Source organism: Gorilla gorilla, chromosome 6 (genome assembly GCF_029281585.2).
Source record: "Gorilla gorilla gorilla isolate KB3781 chromosome 6, NHGRI_mGorGor1-v2.1_pri, whole genome shotgun sequence".
In the NCBI taxonomy this organism is placed as follows: Eukaryota; Metazoa; Chordata; class Mammalia; order Primates; family Hominidae; genus Gorilla; species Gorilla gorilla.
Window position 1 is genome coordinate 129953627 of NC_073230.2, and position 20684 is coordinate 129974310.

General features: G+C 36.9%; 1 protein-coding gene across 4 annotated transcripts in view; it reads left to right on the plus strand.

Annotated features, from left to right (window-relative positions):
- Nucleotides 1-10222: 10222 nt before the first annotated feature.
- ING3 (inhibitor of growth family member 3) overlaps nucleotides 10223-20684 on the plus strand; it is a 28654-nt gene continuing 18192 nt past the window's right edge. The window contains exons 1-5 of one of the 4 annotated variants that reach the window (XM_031013418.3): nucleotides 10277-10448; nucleotides 10688-10759; nucleotides 12824-12924; nucleotides 15071-15136; nucleotides 15672-16485. In XM_031013418.3, the coding sequence (XP_030869278.1) occupies nucleotides 10421-10448; nucleotides 10688-10759; nucleotides 12824-12924; nucleotides 15071-15136; nucleotides 15672-15683 (279 nt within the window). In that variant the 5' untranslated portion in view covers nucleotides 10277-10420 and the 3' untranslated portion in view covers nucleotides 15684-16485. Of the gene's footprint in view, nucleotides 10449-10687; nucleotides 10760-12823; nucleotides 12925-15070; nucleotides 15137-15671; nucleotides 16486-20684 lie in introns of those variants that run through there. The other 3 variants (XM_055392188.2, XM_031013417.3, XR_008681238.2) reach the window with 3 other exon arrangements.

Below are 20684 nucleotides of genomic sequence, written 5' to 3' on the forward strand. Positions count from 1 at the left end.
CTACATTCATGTACTACTCTGAAAAAATATCTATCATCTGTCAATTCTTAATTTTATAATAAAATTGGGGGGATAATTAAATGACCACTTAGAATATAAGTATTTCAGATTACTGGTCTTTCATTTTACCACGATATTTGTTACTATAAATATAATATTTTTATAAACCAAGAGTAAGGGTAATAGTACTGAATTTTTTAAAATGGCCTATCAAACTACCTTTGACTTTTTGTTTTTTCTGATGAGTTTATAAGTTGGAAAAAAGACTAAGTATGCACTTTAAAAGTTCTTTAAGCACACAGAGTACTAATATAAGGAGAATAAATGCCTCTGACTTTCACAAAGTCAACTACAAAAGAACATATGATTATAGTAAAGAGTATTGGGCTCAGCAGTACAAAAATAAAGATAATAAAATACTAGAACAGGCTACCAATAAAACTATGATCAACTATACATTAGTATTAGGTGATATATTTTACTTTCTCAATATTTATATACAATTGGTTTTTTTCTTTCAAAAAAACAGCAAAACATCGGAGATATCAGTACTCAGGATATACCTTAAGAAGGTAAAAAAAGTCATGGTTCCTGTATCTGTGGAACTTGTATTTTAAAATCTTTAATACATCTTTGCATAAAATGTGCTTTTTCCTAAAACATACAAAATTATTTTCTTTTGTTTTATTGTTTTGCATCTACTATTATTTTTGTTTTAGAAATTGGAGAAGTAGAAAAAGGGAAAAAAAATCTATGGAGGACAAATGATAATATAACACAAAAATTTGTTTATCACTGCCCTCTACTGTACAATTTTCTCAAACCAACATTGATTAAGGAAATGACAATGTGACTGATAGGCACGGAACACTAACCCAAGAATGTTGAGTATTCTTCAGCTATAATATCAATCTGCAGCAGAGTTTCTTAATCTCATTATTATTGACATTCTGGGTCCTGATAATTATTTGTTGCAGGTGGCTGTACTGTGTATTGTAAGACATTTTGGCAGCATCTCTGGCCTCTACTTACAAGATGCCAGTAGTACTTCCCCAAGTTATGACAACTAAAATGTCTCCAGACATTGCCAAATATCCACTGAAGGGCAAAATCACTCCTGGTTGAGAACCACTGATCTATAGGTTAGCAGTTCTATCTGTAATTCGGTTTCATTACAAATCAAAGCCCTAGGCATCAAACAATGTTATCTGTTCCCATGGATCCACTTATAAGCTATACCTGGATGGCACACAGAATTACTTGTTTACTCCATCAGTTTAGTTCTGAAAACACACCCTCACATGTTGAACTAGATGACTAAGCTACTCAAATGATACCAAAACACTGATGGTGCTATCCTCTTAGTAACATCTTCTCCTGCCATCATCACACAATCATCCCAGGGTGAATATGTGCAACAAACAGGACTCCTGGCATCCAAAACAGACTCCTGTCTCTACAATTACTTAATTCCAAAACCTGAATTACGCTATTTCTGCTACCTCAGATGACCTTAACCTAGCATTCTGAATGTTGCCCCATGTTCCAGGATTTGTCTTGGCAACTAATTCTTTCCTCCACATGTTTTTAACCTCATTTCCTATTTGTGTATCTGCTTCCCCCAGATCCCTGACCTTTATGCGTCTGACCCAAGGCCGGTAATGGGACTCAGAATCCTAAATGCTTCATTTGCTTAATGACTTGGCTTCCTATTTTGACACTTGGACACCATCTGGACCCTGACAGCAATATTAACCCAGCATGAAAGTCTTTTGAGAATAAAATAGTTTTAAGAATAGTTGCAAAATATTGGACCAATTTTTTTAGAACTTAAAAAAATTTCAAGACACAAAACACCACATAGGTTGTCAATCCCATTGCTTTCATTTCGTGTTTGTGTGCGTACAATATATTTCTGATTATAAAACAATTTTAAAGTTTGAAAAATATAGAAGTAGATAAAATACAATCACCTAAAATTCCACCATCATTCAGAAATAACTATTGTTAACTTTTAAAATGTAGATGAAGCCTAAATTATAAATATGTCTCATGTATCTATCCACATATACCTTTTTTTTTCAAAAGCACTATTATATGTCACACAGTGTTGTGACTCATGTTTTACTTCATAATGTATCCAGGAATGATATCCAAAATAATTAGCAAATCATATAGCAGAGGCTGGCCTCATTGATGCAAAGTTCTGGGGTGCCATGTTTTAACTCCACGGGAGCTACATAATGAGAGGCCCAGAAAGTCTCATAGGAAGGGTCAGCGCAGACAGGGTGATATGAGACACTGCAGTGGCTCAGAGCAGCTGCTATTTAGAAGTATCTGAACATTTTAACAACTGGTTAGGGTTGTACCAGTGTAAATATTCTGATTAGCATCCCTGTGCATACCACATATTAACATATAGTTAGTAATCAAAAACATGGTATTTAATGACTACAAAGTCTGACCTGTAGATATTTTATGTATTGCATCTTTATATTGGTCTCTATCACTTTTTCCTTTTGCTAAATCAATATGGTCATTATCCATTAAAAAAACTCTACCATATCTCAATAAAATTTATGTAAATTCCTCTTGATGAATCATCTAGTCCCTTCCTCAAAATTTCACCATATCATAGCATCTATTACATTATGTTTAAATCATTTCCTGAACCATCTATTTGTCCTAAAAAGTTATATGTTCTGCAAGAACAGGGACTGTGTCTTGGTCACGTTTTGTATTATTGGTATTTGTTGTTCAGTAAGCATTTACTGAAATAAACTGTAGTAATATTATTTCTCAAATTCCCTAGATGTCTTATTTATTAGGCTACGTTAATATTTACAACTTCAAAGAGTTTTTTAAAAAATATAGAGCTTCATGAATTACCATATTACTTTCATTTTCCCTCTGCCTATCCTTTTAGGTTAACCTAATTAAAAATCACTGTGAAGGGGGTTGACCTACTTCTGTATTTGAGAATTCTTCAAAGAATTCTATTTAGAATATTCTTCTCAGCATTCCAGTCCAGCTACTTGGATGACAATTGGAATCCCATTTTCTTCACAGAGCTTAATGGTTAACAATCATGACAACTTTATGTTGCCCTCTCTATTCTGAACTTGGAATCTTATGAACTTGTGCTTAATACTCATGCATTCGTTCATTCAATAATTCATCACATCTTTATTGAACTCATATTACCTGCCAGATCTGTGGATCAACAGATGAATAAAACATGGTCTCTGCCCTTGAAAAATTCCAAATTAGTTGGAAATGCAGGCTGTAGACTACAATGTAGTAAGTCTCATAAGATATTCATGGACAGAGTGTAAAAAAGCACTATATTGTCATACTTCTAGACTCTATTTCCTCAATGGTAAGAATACTTTAACCTACTTTAGAAAAATACTTTTTACCCTACTAGCAAAATAAGTATTCCTAAGACTCTACTTATTTGGATTCATTGAAGACAAGGTAAAAAATCAAAATAAGAAAAAAGCTAAAATTTTCCAAACACCACTTCTTGTCAGTATCATAGAGTACCTGTGTGATACTGGAGAGAAGACAAGGAAAATCTCTGGAGCATTTCCAGCAGTGTAAAAAATCCTTATAGTCACTGAAATATTTTTATATTGTGTTACAAAGAGAAAATGCTTGGTAATTTATATTTACATTACCAGACTCACAAAAATGAATGCTAGAGAGCCTAAGTCTTTCAAAATCAAACCTGGGGAAATAGTTACAGACAATTATGCCATTGTGTATAAATATATTTATCCTGTGAGAAGTATTTAAATATACTTACCTAGCATATCCTGCACTTGAATCATTTAATTTTAATATGCCCCTCCTCTATACAAGAATATTATTTTTCAGAAATAATCATGAAATTAAATGAATGATAATGAACAAAATAAATTCAGAAAAGGCAAATTTTCTTTTTCTCAAACTTCATCATATAATCATGCTTGTAGTGAATAATTAACAATTAATAGCACTGAAGAAAAAAGTATTGATTAATCTTTTTAATTAGATTTAAGCATTTTTTTGGAAAGAAACAATGGCCTGTTACACTAATGAGTCACTACATTAAAATGTTATAGCAATTAAATAAAAAACAAGTAGAATAACAATCCTAAAATAATACATTTCCATTTTCAAAATATTCAATTCAGTAATGTGTTTCACATTTACTAAAATTTGCATTTAGTAAACAAAAAAATCCAAAAATACTACACCTAGCAGTTCAGTTTCACTATTTTAAATTTAAAATACAAATAAAAACTCCAAGTGATCATATACAATACAACTGAAAGAACTCAAGTTGTATCTTGTCTTTTATTTCTAATCAACTATTTACGTAATGTCCCAGTTATTAAAATTTCACCAAAACTGAAGCTAATGTTTAGAACTTAGACTATCAGAATGTTTTCTCCAGGAGAAATATTTCATCACTGACATTGTTTAGAACTGCTGGCACATGGTGGTAATAAAAAGCAGGCTGTAAAAGTCAGTTTTATTATTGTTTTTAAATCCTCTAACGACAATACATCCCTTTATTTGCCTTCTCTGGGGTGACTGCTTCGACTGCAGTGCCCTTGGCATGGCACTTACCAGATCATTTATCTCTGTACTGTCAATTCTACAAATAATGTTTTTCCTGATTACATTTATGTGCTGGACACTGTGCTAGGTACTCTTAAACACTGTCTCCTTTGAGACTTGTCACAATCCTACAATGCAAGCGTCCTTTCTTACTCTCATTTCATGAATGAAAAAACAATTTAGGGACTTTGAGTAACTTGGCTCAGGTCATATGAGTTAATAACAGAGACAGGAGTCAAACTCAGGTATGATTAAAAAGCCCGTAACCACCCAATCCTACATTCCTTATTCATGCAACAAATATGAACTCAGTGTCTTCTGCAAGCTTGTAACAGAGCAGTACATAAGAAACAATCCCTATCAGCCAAGGGCTCGAAGATGAGTTAATCACTCTACTTTTCCTAGAGGTGGCCACTCTCCTATTTCTATCATCATAGATTACTTTTACCTACTCAGAAACTTCATCTAAATGTCATCCTAGAATATGTACTCACGTGTGCCTCCACTTTTTTTCCTATTCTCTCCTTCTGGAACTCCTCTGAATCACGTATTGGAAATTTCAAATTGATTCTCCAATTGTTACATTTTTTATTTTTATTTTTCTCGTTTGTTCTACATCCTGGGTTAATTTCATCAGTCATGACTTCCAGTACTCACATTTGTAGAATTCCTTTTTATTCTATCTGCAACAATTTATTCACGTCTTCTTTTCTTTCAGTGTTTTGCAATGTTTCAATGTGAGCTCACCATCAACAGTTGCTCCTCTCTGTGTCCTAGGACGAGGAACATCCCTAAAGGATATTATTATATATTATTGTATTTGCCTCTCTGGGGGGCCCCTCATCTTTTGCCAGACCAGACCAATTTTTACTGTCTTGTTTAAAGGGTCTCTGCACCTTGTGTGGAGTCTGAATTTGGATTCCACACCCATGCATGGTACAAGTTTGAGGTCTAAATTCCTCTGGGTTGCCTTTTTCACCCATGATCTCAGGTGGATGGTCAGAAAGCTTTATTGTTGTTTCCCCAGGCAACTTCATAGGAGTAACCCTTCATGATTACTGGTTTATTACAAGATGGTTAGCGTTAGCTCCCTGCAAGCACAGTACCTGAGGCTTGTGATATCTTTACACAGTCAGAACCCAACAATTAAAGACCATAAACTCTCAAGTTCTTTCAGCTTAAGCTCTTATTCTCTACACCAACTTTGAGTTTGCTCTTATTTCTGGTACCTGGAGATTTCATTCTCTGTTTTAAGTGTTATCCTTACATTTTATCCAGAATTTCTATTTGTTTTGAGGGAATGGTTTTGTGATGGCTTTGTATCCAGTAACCCACCATCTATCTCAGCATTGTCCCTCTACCATCCACTGAACGCATAGAGAGAAGTCCCCTTGGCAAAACCTCCTTAACTATCCTCCCATTAGACACTTGCCTTCTTCCTCTCTGTCCTCTTTTACTCCAGATTCTCCACCACCAACACCCAGCAGCCAGCCCAGGAAATTATAACTTTCATAAAGAGGTTTCTTTAGTAGGTATTAGAGGAGAGGGGAAAGGCTGAAAACATCCACAGGTGTGTAAAGGGAAGACTACCATCATATTGATGCTGCTTATAACCAATCCAGTGAGTGACTCGATGACTTTCAAAGATGTAAAAGTAGGTTTACGTCATGACAGCATTTTACTCTTCTTTCTTTCCACATCACAGGGATGATGCACACTGCCTGGTGCAAAGTTTAAAAAATTTCACTTCAAAGTTTTAATAGCTTTCAAGATGATAATTTTCTTTGTAAGATAGGGAAGTGTTAGAACCTTAAGACTTCAAGCAAGGGTTCCTCGAGAAACATGCTATGTGAGGGATTTAAATTTCCCCTTGTCTTAGACTCTGGTAAACAGTCATATTCTGTATCTACTTTTCAATCTTATCCCTAAATTTTAATTTCTTCTATTTTTATTTACCTAGTAGCCTTAACGGCAGTAGTCTTTTTTTTTTTTTAAGACAAGAGTCTGGCTTTGTTGTCCAGGCTGTAGCGCAGTGGCGCGATCTCTGCTTACTGCAAGCTCCGCCTCCCAGGTTCACGCCATTCTCCTGCCTCAGCCTCCAGAGTAGCTGGGACTATAGGTACCCACCACCATGCCCAGCTAATTTTTTGTACTTTTAGTAGAGATGGGGTTTCACCGTGTTAGCCAGGATGGTCTCGATCTCCTGACCTTGTGATCTGCCTGCCTTGGCCTCCCAAAGTGCCGGGATTACAGGCATGAGCCACCATGCCCAGCCGACTGCAGTAGTCTTACACAGCCTTCCTGGCTTGATTTCTCCCTTGAATTTAGTATGACAGTGGCAGAATCACACCTGTAGGTGAGATAATCCTAGAGTTCTGGTGATGTCCAGCCTTAAGAGAAGCAGGGGCACAAGGTGGACTAACAGCAGCAAAAAGGAATATCTGCAATAAGAGTAACTTAGGAGGACACATGTGATATTAATAATCATGGTAATAGCAGCTGACGTTTATTGAATCATAACATTCATATGGCATTAATATAAGTGTTTTGCATAGAAAATACTTCAACCCACACTCCTATGATTCTGCTACTGTTTCTATTTCCCATTGACAGATCAGGAAACAAAGGCACAGAGTGTTAAAATTACTTTCTCAAGTTTATACAACTAGTGTTAGAGAAACTGACAAAGAAAGAGGGGAAAGGCAACGGAAAAAGTAGAGCTTCTCTGGGGGCTCTCACCAGCAGGAGTTTGTGGGCCATGTATTTACTGTCCTGTACTTCTGTAAGGTTGCAAGTCTCTGTGTCTTTTCATTCCCAATTTCAAATCATAAGAAAATGCATCTGATAGGTCCAGCTTTGGTCAATCCCTGATAAATTAAGGAGTTTTGATACAGACATGGTCAATCCATATGAGGGGCACTCCCTGGAAATGCAGTATTGGTTTTAAGTAGGCAGCCACTCAAAAATGGTATCTACTGTATGACCTAATTATGTAAGAAGTTATCACAAGCCTATGCAAACATAATTGTTGCAGCTCAGCTGATACATGTTCCAACAATAAGAGTTACATTATTTAACTGAAATATACAGTGTGTAAGTTTTATTTTTGGTTTCTGTGGAGTGTGTATTTATACTGACTGAATTGGGAACGATTTATTATCTCATTTCCCTTAATATGGAACACTCCCTGAGGAAGCTCAGTTTACACTGAAATGATGTACTTCTATTTATGATAGCATACCACTTTAGCTACTCTGAAAGAGCCACCTGGCAAAAACAACTAAAAGTGCTAGATTTAAAAAAATACACTGATGAACTAGCAGGAAATTAAGGAATTTTCAGAAGGAATATAAAAGGGGAAAAAGAAGGAAAATGAAAATATCCTGAGAAATAAGTGCAAGCCAAAGTAGGCTTTTGTTCAGAGACTATCTGCCAAGTTCTGGACACCTAGAGCTCTTACTTTAATAGCTGTGCAGCATGCCAGGGTCAGAAGATAAACCCAAGTATCAGTTCAAAAGGAAGAGTCTTACAGCAGACAAAAATCTGGGGCCCCAGTGGACTATACCCTCCATGTAAGGGTAAATGACATATAAGCCTCATGCACAGAATAGGCCAGTAATGAAACATGTCTGTCTTGGCCTTGGAGCCCAGTAAAGAAAGAAAAAAAAATTCTCCTCTGAGAATCTGTAACAATCCATTTGGGATAGAGGCCCAAATTCAATCTATCTGTGCAATACAATAAACCTCAAGTGGACAATTTAATCTGGTCCTAGGGGTTTATGATGTCTCCAAACAAATTGACAAGCAAATTCTAATGCTCTCCATGAAAACTCAATTTCGACTCCAGCCTCAAAGAATCCTTATGCTTGTAATCCCAGAAACAGGAATTCAGAGTCCAAAATCGCAACCCAACAGGAAAAAGGCACCATGAGCAAAAGTGCCCATTTCTGAAGAAACAGCACTAAAAGGCCCATAAATGTTTCAATATTAGGTTTAACAGAAACATGATACAGACTAAATAATTTGTATAAGAAATTAGAAGATGTCTTGAAAAGAGAACCGAATAGAACTTCCAAACCTGAAAAATTATGAAAATTTTAAAATAAAACATATAAAAGAAAGATTAAGATAAATAAGAGAATAAAGAGAGAAAGTCTTAATGGAAAAAATGAGAAATAAGCAATACTGAAAAGACAAACGCTGAGAATTTTCTAGAATTGTTGCAGGGCACCAATCCTGAAATTCGGGAATCCCCTCAAATCCTAAGCATAATTTTAAAAATTTAAGGAAAGAAAAGGGAATAAGGAAGGAATTCAGACTTAGATCACTGCAAAACTGCAAAAAGATGTCAAAGAGATGTTAAAAGCAGCCAGAAGAAGGAAGGATGGGAAACGAAGAAAGGAGGAAAAAAAGAAGGGAGAAAAAGATCGAAAGTACTTGATTTTCGATGGAAGTAATGAAAAAATTAACTAGAAACTATGAAATTCTAATTCTTATTAGGATCGAAGTAAGGTTCCGTTGAGATTCATCATGATTCATCATTCACGACAGGAAAGTTTCCTGCTTAAGAGCAGTGAAAACCTTGAGTACAAGAGTATGTAATGGAGAAGGAAAGCAAGAAACACACACAGTTTCAACTGCAATTTGAAAAATATAAAATGAACAATAAATTATGAACTGACAATTTCCCCAGAAAATCGAAGAGTTAAGAAGAGTGGAAAATAACAATATCTAGCATTTATTGAGTGCAAGAGTTTTTAATAAAAAACAATTTAAAAAGAAACTGAATAGGGACGTACTAAATATATCACAGGAAAACATTTGCTGGGAGAGGTCGAAAAGTAGAAACTAAAGAACGCCGAAGACAACCAACCTCGAATATGGACTATTTACTCAACATAAAGTTACTGCTATTAACAGCCTATTCGAAATCAAGGCTCCATCCGTAATTCATGGCTGCTCACTGTGATGATGAAGATTATTATTATTATTATTTGCGGATGCAGATTGTATGTATAGATCAATTACATTAGAATGACGATTAGATGGACCGCAAACTAGAATATATAAGTGGCTACTGACACTATTTGTGCATCTTTTAATCTGGGAAATGTATATTAACTCCATAGTCTCAGTATAAACTATTTTAAAATTACATGTAAGCCAACCAGGTGTCTCTTTTATATTTTAGGAGTGAATAATGAGGATAAATTCCAGTAGAGAGTTCTATTTTAAGCAATCCAAATTCCCCGAACTTTGCTGATTATTCTAGTGTTTAGAACCTTTGCTATTTGCCTGGCACTTCTTGAAACCCATAACTCACAAACGCCGGGGCATGGAATCACATCAAAGAACAGGTGAAAAGTTGTTCCTAGTTGTGTTATGCAGGCGCATACAACTCCCGCCATTCTCTGTGCAAAAATCAACAAATAAACAGAGGCACCGCATTTCGGATTCTGTTACGCACTGTCTGCAATGGCGCCCGGTATTCGTAGTTTCTGCGAGGGGAGCCGCCAGCGCGCCAACCCTCGCTGAGGAGGAAGAAAACTACATTTCCCACAGAGGCACGGGGGCGAACACCGGCCGGGTTACGTCATTGCTTCAACCAACCAATAGCAGCTCCGGGCGGCAGTGAGGCAAGCGCCGTCAGGCGCCAAAGTGGTTTTTTTTTTTTTTCTTTTTTTTTTTTTTGCCGGAGTCGAGCGGGTGCTGCTAGCGGAGGCGCCATATTGGAAGGGACAAAACTCCGGCGACAGCGAGTGACACAAATAAACCCCTGGACCCCCTTGTTCCCTCAGCTCTAAGGGCCGCGATGTTGTACCTAGAAGACTATCTGGAAAGTGAGTGCGCGGCGCTAGCGGCGGCCGCCAGTGGGACCTGCGGGCGGGCAAGAGCGCGAGTGAACGGGGAGCGAGATGGCGGGAGGGAGGGGGCGGCGGGGGATGTTTCTTTCTCACGGTAACTGGCAGCCTCGTTGTGGGCTGCCGGCCCCCTCGACCCCCCTGACGCACGCGCGCAGTGACGTAAGCGCGTATTTCGCCGTTGGCCCCGCCCCTCTGACGGACTCTCCCTTTGACAGTGATTGAGCAGCTTCCTATGGATCTGCGGGACCGCTTCACGGAAATGCGCGAGATGGACCTGCAGGTGCAGAGTAAGTCGGCGCGTCTACTACTCCTGTTCGCTGCGCGCGTTCAGTGCCAGACTTGCCTGTCATCACTGCTAGCGCCTAATGCTCTTTCACTGTCCTCTGGCTCACTCCGCTAGTGCACAAGGAGTTGTCAAAAAGAACTGGCAGCCCTGAATCTCGCCCTCTCCTTCCGTCCCATGCTACTTTTTTCTGGCTTTTGCAAGAGCAGGAGGCATTGGGACACGTGTATTCCTTTCTAGAATGTGGGATTGTGCAAAAAATATTTCTCTACCGTCATTGACATAGTTATCTATGTTTCAATGGACGTCAGCATAATAAATGTTGAGATGTTGTCTTGAGCCTTTTCGTATCGAACTTAGATTTCAGCATTTATACTTATTTTAAAGTTCATCCTATTCACAGTTTTTCAAGAGTGGAAAGCACAGAAGCAGAGGTTATATATAGCTCTTTAGAGACCCTGGCAAATGTCAAATTTTGAAAACTTAGTTACACATTATAAGATACATTTTAAATTGTAACAGAATCGTCATTTTCTTGGTTAAAATGAGTGACAGAAATTAGATCTCACTGTAAAGTTTCTTATGTGCTGTACTAAAAATTTTAGCAGTTAATGAACATTTCTTTTTCTTTCAGTGATAGCTTGGTAGTCTCTGGGACTTTTTCCCCAAATTAACTTTGCTCTTTCATAGAGCAACGACTATAAATAGGTGGCTCAGGGACCACTTGTTGCAGCTAAGAACCTGTCCTTTTCACTGCTCCTGGCTTCTCTGCCCATGACCACACACCCACTTCTATACCCTTTGTTTATGAGTATATTTTTCCGGTAAGTTTCAGGTGGCACATAATAAAAAGTGGTGGCATGGAAGCCACCTTCTGTTCAGTGGATTGTGATATGAAGTATGAATTGTGTGTGTGGTTCTCCAGCTATCTCACAAATTCATTTTAATTTTAGTGTAGTTGAAATGCTGAAGATTTGCTGAAGTAGTGTTCTCTGCAGGACTGAACACAGACATTGATGTCAGATCTGAGTTTGTTTTAGGGCTTTACTAATTTACTCATTGACTCTGACTGTATTATCACTTGTGAGGGGCTTACATTGTCTATAAAAAGAGAATCATCCAAGGATTTAAAATGTTACACATGGATTAGAATTTCTAGTATCTGATACAAAGTAGGCATTAAATAAATGGTAACTTACTTTATTTTTATATTTTATTGTTTAAAATTTTAAATTCTCTTGTAATTTGGGCTTACATTATACATATTACAGGCTTTTTAAACGTGCATTTCTTTACAGTACTAGAATTTTCTAAAGTTAATAGGTATTATGGATTAACAGAACAGTGTGTCAAATAAATTCAGAAATGCTTATTTAAACAAAGGAACATACTTCTAAAAAATTAACCATAGGACTTCATAGAGTCTTTAAAAGGCTATTGTGGACTGAAAATCTCCAAAAGAAGTATATTATGAAAAGATTTTTCTCAACTTACATAACAACAGAATCTTTTTTATTAATTTTTCCTTTTTTTTTTAGCAGACATCCAATGAGATGATTAGTCTTGGCATATAATTTGGGGAAAACTTACCTAGAATTAGTGTTTAAATGATTGTACCTACTACTTTCAGTTGGGATATGACATGATGAGATGTTTAATGCCATATACCAAATATTTTTATCACTTTTTCTTGTTAAAAGAAATGTGAGGATTATCTAATGGTGTTTTAATTGTGTTTCGGTACATTTGTCTGATTTAATACCATTAGCTTTTGACCTAAAGGCTTTATTGCTCAAAAATTATAGTATAGAGCCTATCTACTTTGGCTATTGGAAAAAATTTTGAAATAACAAAAACAAAAATAATCTGTCAATAAGGAAAATTGTAACTTTTTAAAGGAAGATAATTGAGGCATTATATATTTACACAATCAAAGCATAACATATTTAAGTTACTGGCAAGGTGAAAGAGTGTGTATTGTCAGATTTTTTTGCCTCCCTAAATCAAACCATGTATATTTAGTATATGAATTTTGTCATTTAATATGAATTTTTTTATTATGTCATAGATGCAATGGATCAACTAGAACAAAGAGTCAGTGAATTCTTTATGAATGCAAAGAAAAATAAACCTGAGTGGAGGGAAGAGCAAATGGCATCCATCAAAAAAGTATGTGCAACACTTTGGATAATTTATCAAGAAATATTGGGACCCTCTGAAAAAGATATTTCAAAATTAAATAGTGGTCTGGATATCAAAATGAAGGAATATTATCAATGACTCTTTAGAATATAAATAATTTATTGTGGTTTAGAGCTTCAGATAGGGATTTTTAGTTATTAAAGCATTTTGGTAATTAAAAATATTGTTGCAATAATTACTGAGTATTAGAAAGTGACAGACCATTTAAAAGTTACATTTTTTTCTATTAGTTTGTTTTATTCTAGTTGAGATAGAGTACTGTATTCCAGTTTTGGCCACAAACTAGGTAAATAAACATGAGCAGACCTTGAATATTTTATATATTGCTAGGTACTTAAATTAGTGGAACCGCAGAAGAACAAAATCTTAAAAGTTAGAAGGAATTTAAGAAAGCCTTCTAGTTTAAACTCTAAATTTGCACATGAATTGGTCTGGAAACATAGAATTCTTTGAGGTTTTGTTAGTTTTATAGTGGTTATAGCTGTTTTCCAGAATTGAATGAGTATACACGTACATCTCGAAGTTTGCTTTGCAAGTATGATTGAGTTCATTTAGGGATGGATACATTGGAAAAACAACTTAAAAGAGTTGAGTTTGGTCATGATTCTGCTATTTAGCTGTGTGACATTAAATCTTAATATTTCTGAATAATAGTGCCTTCCTAAACCCAATGTTCATAGAATTGTTCAAGGATCAACTAAGAGGCCTGGCGTGGTGGCTCACACCCATAATCCTAGCACTTTGGCTGAGGCGGGTGGATCACCTGAGGTCAGGAGTTCGAGACCAGCCTGGCCAACCTGGTGAAACCTCGTCTCTACTAAAAATACAAAAATTAGCTGGGCGTGGTGGTGGGCGCCTGTGATCCCAGCTACTCGAGAGACTGAGACAGGAGAATCACTTGAACCCAGGAGGTGGAGGTTGCAGTGAGTCTAGATCGCGCCACTGCACTACAGCCTGGGCAACAGAGTGACAGAGTGAGACTCCATCTCAAAAAAAAAAAAGGGTCCACTAAGGAAGAAATTTGGAAACTACAAATTGAGTAGTTATGTTATGATATGTTAATTATTCTACCACATGGAGGGAAGATTGTTTCTGTTAGGAAAAAAAAATCATAATCTGTAACAGAAGTGGTCCTAGCTTGGAAGATACCTGGAGGGACATGTGTTTGTGAGTAAAGACATGATATATCCACATCCCAGAGTCACTAATCATCTCTTTAACCTGTGGAGTGCACCTTAAGTATACCCTGAAAAGTCTAGTACTCCATGGAAATTCATAGTATCATCTTCTTTCCCCCTCTTTTTAAAAAAAAAAAATTTAATAAGTTGAGGCAAAATCTAAAATAAAGATTGAGTTGTATGAATATATACCTAATTTAAAGTGGGAGTTATAGAACAACTGGAAAATGGGGAAATGCAGATCAGAATCCTTTCAATAGCTGAACTTTAACAAAAACTTTTTTAATGGAATGCAAATGTACTTTACAAGTTAGATCAATTTTAGTTAACTTTATTTTAAATACTGTTCATTAACTCATATAGCTTTTTCTAGACTTACAATAGCATTTACTTTTAATTATATCCTTTCTAGAAATTCTGAACATCTCCCATTTACTCTTGGCCATTGCGCATAGTTTCTAATCCTTTACCATCCCCACCCTATTTCTAACAGGTTTTTGTTTTGTTTTGTTTTTTGTTTTTTTGAGACAGAGTCTCGCTCTGTTGTCCAGGCTGGAGTGCAGTGGCCCAATCTCGGCTCACTGCAACCTCTGGCTCCCGGTTCAAGCAATTCTTGTGCCTCAACCTCCTGAGTAGCTGGGATTACAGGTGCCCACTACCATGCCCGGCTAATTTTTGTATTTTTAGTAGAGATGAGGTTTCGTCATGTTGGCCAGGCTGGTCTCAAACTCCTGACCTCAAGTCATCCGTCCTCCTTGGCCTCCAAAAGGGATTACAGGCGTGAGCCACCGCCCCTGGCCTCTAACAGGTTTTTTATTACTAAGGTAGGATGACTGCAATAACAAGATATGATAATGAAAATGCAGTTATATGTCCTGCATATGAATATTTTAAAATGATTAATTTATTTTTGAAATGAAAATGTTTTCATTCAGGACTACTATAAAGCTTTGGAAGATGCAGATGAGAAGGTTCAGTTGGCAAACCAGATATATGACTTGGTAAGTAAAAGTAATGTGCATACTGTGCCATAAGTACTTGAATAATAGATTATATCTTAAATTTTATTGGCTTAAATGTAGTAGGAAGAAGCAACTAAAACTGAAGTATTGCTCTCTTGATCACATCTAATTTGACATTTCAGTGTCCATTTTATGGTTTCTTTGTGGAAAAGTCAGAGTGGTTAGTTAATGTGGTGAGAACTGTACATTTTAGCAAGTCTATACGGCGGTAAGGTGGTTTCTGATGTTAGATATTTTTTAAACAAGAATTAATGTTTAACTTTATTTTACTGATCCTTGTCTTCTTAAGGTAGTGTGTTTACTTGCCTTATACATCATTTTGAGATTGTTTCTGTGATAAAATACACCTGAGAAGACTGCTTTGACAAGAGTTCTTGGTAGTCTGATTAAAATGAAGAAGAATCATTTGAATCAGTGTTTATGTGAGTGATGTTAAAAGATCGTATGTAACAGCTGTGTCAGTTGTTTAAGCAATACAAGATGACAAACTTTAAACAAGATTCTTTCTTTGCAGCAGCACTTCTAAAAGATTGAAAACACCAAGAAGATAGATAGAATATTCACTATTTCTCATATTGATGCAATTATGGTGCTCTTTTTCATTTGAAACATCTTCTCCTAAAATATACACTTTAAGAAATAGTCATTTCTGTTTTTGCATTAAAGTAAATTAAAGCAGAAAACACATGCTCACTTTTGGCTAACTTCAGTGTATAGATTTCATACTTACGTTGTCTTTCCTGGGTACAGATTTATTACTGAACAAGTACGTGTAAGTAAAATGTCATTGGTGAGCAGGACACAAGATAAAAGGTGAATACCGCATATGGTGTGAATTGTAAATGCTTATACCACAAACTTGAAAACGTGTCATGTAGAGCCATGGAAAATGTCTAGTTGTTTTTATGTAGTACACACATTTTAATGGTGCTAATAACCTGGGTTCTTTTGTTCATAGAGTTATTCTGAAAAAAATTTCATAAAACACACTGCCTAAAGATAGGTAGAATAGGCTGTAGCTTGATTTACTGTGGAATAAAAACCAAAAAAAAAGTCTTAATTGTTTCAGTCTTTAATTATGTCTATAAACTTAGAAAAAGGCATTTACATTTGAATCTAGTCTAATTTGTTTAGTAACATTCTTCCTCATATTCAATGACTGTATGTATCAGTCCTTATTTAGAGACTGCCTGCTTTTTAATTCATATAGCTCTTTGGTTCTATTCTTTGTTTTGTTTATTATTTTGTTGTTTTACTGCTTGTTAGACCTTTACTAAAGATACTTTGTGTATTTAGAAAAAATATAACATAAATATATGCTTTTTAAATATGTGTGTGTGTGTGTATTCATCTCTTATTTAAAAACCACACTGTTCATCCACTCTGTGCCTGAAAAAAGGGAGCTGTACCTGGGTCTAATGGAGGAATAAAAAGTAAATACTAGGCCGGGCGCAGTGGCTCACGCCTGTAATCCCAGCACTTTGGGAGGCCGAGGAGAGCGGATCACGAGATCAGGAGATCGCGACCATCCTGGCTAACATGGTGAAACCCCATCTCTACTAAAAATACAAAAACATTAGCCAGGCGTGGTGGCGGGTGCCTGTAGTTCCAGCTACTCGGGAGGCCGAGGCAGGAGAATGGCGGGAACCCGGGAGGCGGAGCTTGCAGTGAGCAGAGATCGCGCCACTGCACTCCAGCCTGGGCGACAGAGAGCGACTCTGTCTTAAAAAAAAAAAGTAATACTAGAAATGGCTCTTGTCCTCAAGGTGTCTGTAAACTACTGTTGTGGGGCAGACATACCTGCAAACTAAAGTGGAGAATCCATACAGAAACATGTAATAAACATTAACCAGTTGAATATTAAGGGGTGTCTACTGAAAAACATTGAAGTAAGTCATGCAGAGTTACTGATTTCTTAGAGGGTATGGGAAGAGTTTTGAACAGAGTTTGTTTAGAAAGTCAAGGTCTTGAATTAGGTATTGTATTGAGGGGAAAGCATTTCACTCAGAGATAATGGCATAAACAGAAGGAAAGTACAAATTCAGAAATTAATTGAGAAGGGATAGATTCCAAGGCTAAAGAGTGAAGTAATAAAGGCGAGATAGTAAATTTAATAAAGCATAAGAAATATAACAGAAAGCAAGTGTCCATAATGGATCCATGCAGATGTGAGTTCAAACCCTAGCTCAGCCATTTCACTGACACCATGACTTTGGAAAAGTTGTTTAATCTTGAACCACAGTTTCCTGCTGTAAAAAAGCAATATTAGTTTATACCTTACTGGAGGGTTTGCATTAGAATACATACAATGCTATTAGTTTGGCAGATAGTAGGATTTGCTCCTTCTTTAAGAACTCAGTCCATCTCATTTCCTGAACTGGGATTTTCTATTTTCCTGAAGCCACTGCTTCCCTTTCAACTCTGCCAAGTGGAAGCTGCTGTCTCTCACTCTCCTAGTATCTCTGAGGCTTCTTTTTGTCTTTTCTTCTTTTTCTTCCCCCACCCTTTCTTTTCTGCCCCCTCCTTTGCTCTACCCTCTTCCTTTTTATTATTTTTTTTTCTTTTTCCCTTTCTCCTTCCCTGCCTTTCTTTTTAAATACTTTAATCCTATTTCAGGTGAACATTATATCCTTAATATAAAAAATCCCTTCTCTTTCAGACTTAGTGATAATCATCTCAGTTACCCTCTACCTCTTATCACTATAATTTAATGGCTTCTAGGTGAGGCTCAGATTGAAAAACTGGCACCCGGTTCACAGTTCTCTGTTGCAATCATCTTATACTACCTAGTCATCTACTTCTTTGGCTTTTGTAAATGCTAATCCACTTCAGTCGCCACAGACTGAACCTGATCATCACTTGGAATTGCCCTGCCTCTGATACTTCTTGCGTCTACACTTCATTTCCTCCTATTTTATCAGCCCTTTCCTATTCAATCAAGAGACTGGTTGAGCTCTTGATCTCTTTTCTTACAGGTACCTTCCACATTGTTGCTGCCTTAGGGCATGTTTTTACTTGCTGCATCTTTGCTTCATCACTTATGCCTTCTCTTTTTCATCTTTAGCCTCTTTTCTTTCTATTGGCTTCTATACCACAGCATTTAAACATGCTCAGGTCTTCCTCATATTTAAAAAGAACTCAGGCAATCTAAAATAAATCCTGTCGTGACAGTGGCTCTGCTTTAGCTAGTGTAGTCTTCCTTAATTTCTCATTCAGACTCTTTGACACTCCCTTACCTTCGATTTATTCCTAAATTTATGGCAATTGGGGTTCTATTTACTAATCCTCTATAACTTCATTTAATGAATACTTTATTGCTAAATTCATCAGACAGCTTCAATTCTTTTTAACTGACCCTATTGGTAAATTTAATGCTTATTGCCATTCGTTTTATCTTGCCATTCTTGACCTTGTATTACCATGTGACTGCCTGCTCTAGATGCTCCCACCTTTGTGGCCTTTCTTAGTCTCCTTCTTGGGTACAGCTCATAATGATGGTGTTCCTCAGGGTTCTGTCCTTGACCTACATGGTTTCTTACTCTTCAAGTGGTTCTCACATGAAGGTGATTGTCTTCCCCTCTTCTACCTGCCAAGAGGGCCAGGAAGAACAAATTCCACAGCGTAAAGACCTCTTCTTTCAAATGCAAGTTTTATCCCCAACCTTTGCACACCACCCAAGTTGAGAAACACTCCTCTACTGCAATTCCATGTGTTCTCTTAGTGTTAACAATTATACGTTACTTATTCCTGAAGCCCAAGCTGTTTCTTTGAGTCTTTTAATCTTAGCTGACTATTCCCAGGCCCTAGAACTCAGTGTTTTGAAATTTAAAACTCAAAGCATCTCCTTTTTCTTCTCTAACTACCCTCCCCTGCCCCATCACCAGCTTTTTGTTTCTAGATCTCACATGAACCACTGACCTTGTAGTCATTCAGATTAGGGCACTGAAAGTCACCCTATACTCCTTGTCACTAACTTCCTCACATTTAATTAATCACCATGTGTTGTTCATTTTACTTTATAAATGCCTCTAACTGTCCCTTCTTCACCATTGCTGTAGTTCAAGTACTTAAACAAAAAATGTAATTATAGACAATATATGTACATGTCCTAAGTGTACAATTCATATTTTGACAGATGTATATATTCTTGTAACCAGTACCCCAATCAAGATACAGAACATTGTCATTCACTCTGGAAAATTCCCTTATATCATTTTCTAGTGTCTATCCCCTCAAGTACTCTTCATCTCTCACCCAAACAACTATAGTAGCTTTTCTAAATGGTTTTTCTGCGTTTCATTTATCACTGTTTTCCTAAAATACACATTTAAGCATGCTTTCTCCTTGTTTAATTTTTTTTTTTTTTTTTTTTTTTTTTTTGAGGCAGACCCTTGCTGTCTGTTAGCCAGGCTGGAGTGCAGTGGCACAATCTCAGGTCACTGCAGCCTCCGCCTCCCAGGCTCAAGCCTCCCAGATGCTGGTGCTACAGACACTTGCCACTATGCCTGGCTAATTTTTGTATTTTTTGTAGAGATGAGGGCTCCATATGTTGCCCTCAGGGTTGGTCTTGAACTCCTGGGCTCAAGTGGGAGGCTTTGGCCTCCCAAAGTGCTGGGATCACAGGTTTGAACCACTGCGCCTGGCCTGAAATTCTTAAGCATTTTGCTACTGACTTGTTTTATCATGCCATGTAGAAAGTTCTTGATTTGGTTTCTGCCAGATCTCTAACTGCATCTCTTTGTTGTCCTCTGTCCCTCACCACCATCCATGTGCCCGATCCATGGTGAACATACTGTGTATGCATGACTCTTCCTGACTGGGATGACTTTCTTTTTCCTGTTTGCTTGGTAAACTTTTCCCTATCCTTCATAATCCTACACATGCCTCTTTATTAACATACTCTTGATAACCTTCATATTTGTATCATTTATATCTAGGAGAAGAGATTTGATAGCTTTTAACAGGAAAGGCATATAAGATTGGTTTTTACAAATGCATTTATTTTTCTCTCATGTAAAATACCTGTTGGAGGAGGCAGACCAGACTCCAACACGATCCCACCCCAACACGATCAGTGTCCCAGGCTGCTTCTAATCTGTTCCACCATCCATTCTGGGCAGGAAGAAGACTTGCAGTAGGGGATTACTCAGAAGGGCACATTTTGTAGTTTAGTCAGCTCTTTGAAAGAGTCTTCCTGAAAAATCTTACCTACTGCCATCTTATATCTTATTGGCTCCCTGTAGCTACATGGCCACCCCAGATATGTGAGGTTCTGTCAGAAAGAAGGGGAGAATAGAAACTATGCAGATAATTAGCAGTTTGTGCTTTATCCTATCCTCAGACATGTCAGCCTCCAAATCACTCTTACTCACATGATGTTATTATTGATCAAATAACATTGTAATTATATATTTACCATTGCTTTTGTGTTTGTCTTCCCTAGTATAAATGTTAGGAACTATGTATTTTTATTTTAGTGTCTTCAGAACCTAGCATAGCTATTCTTCAATAAATATTTGTTGAACAA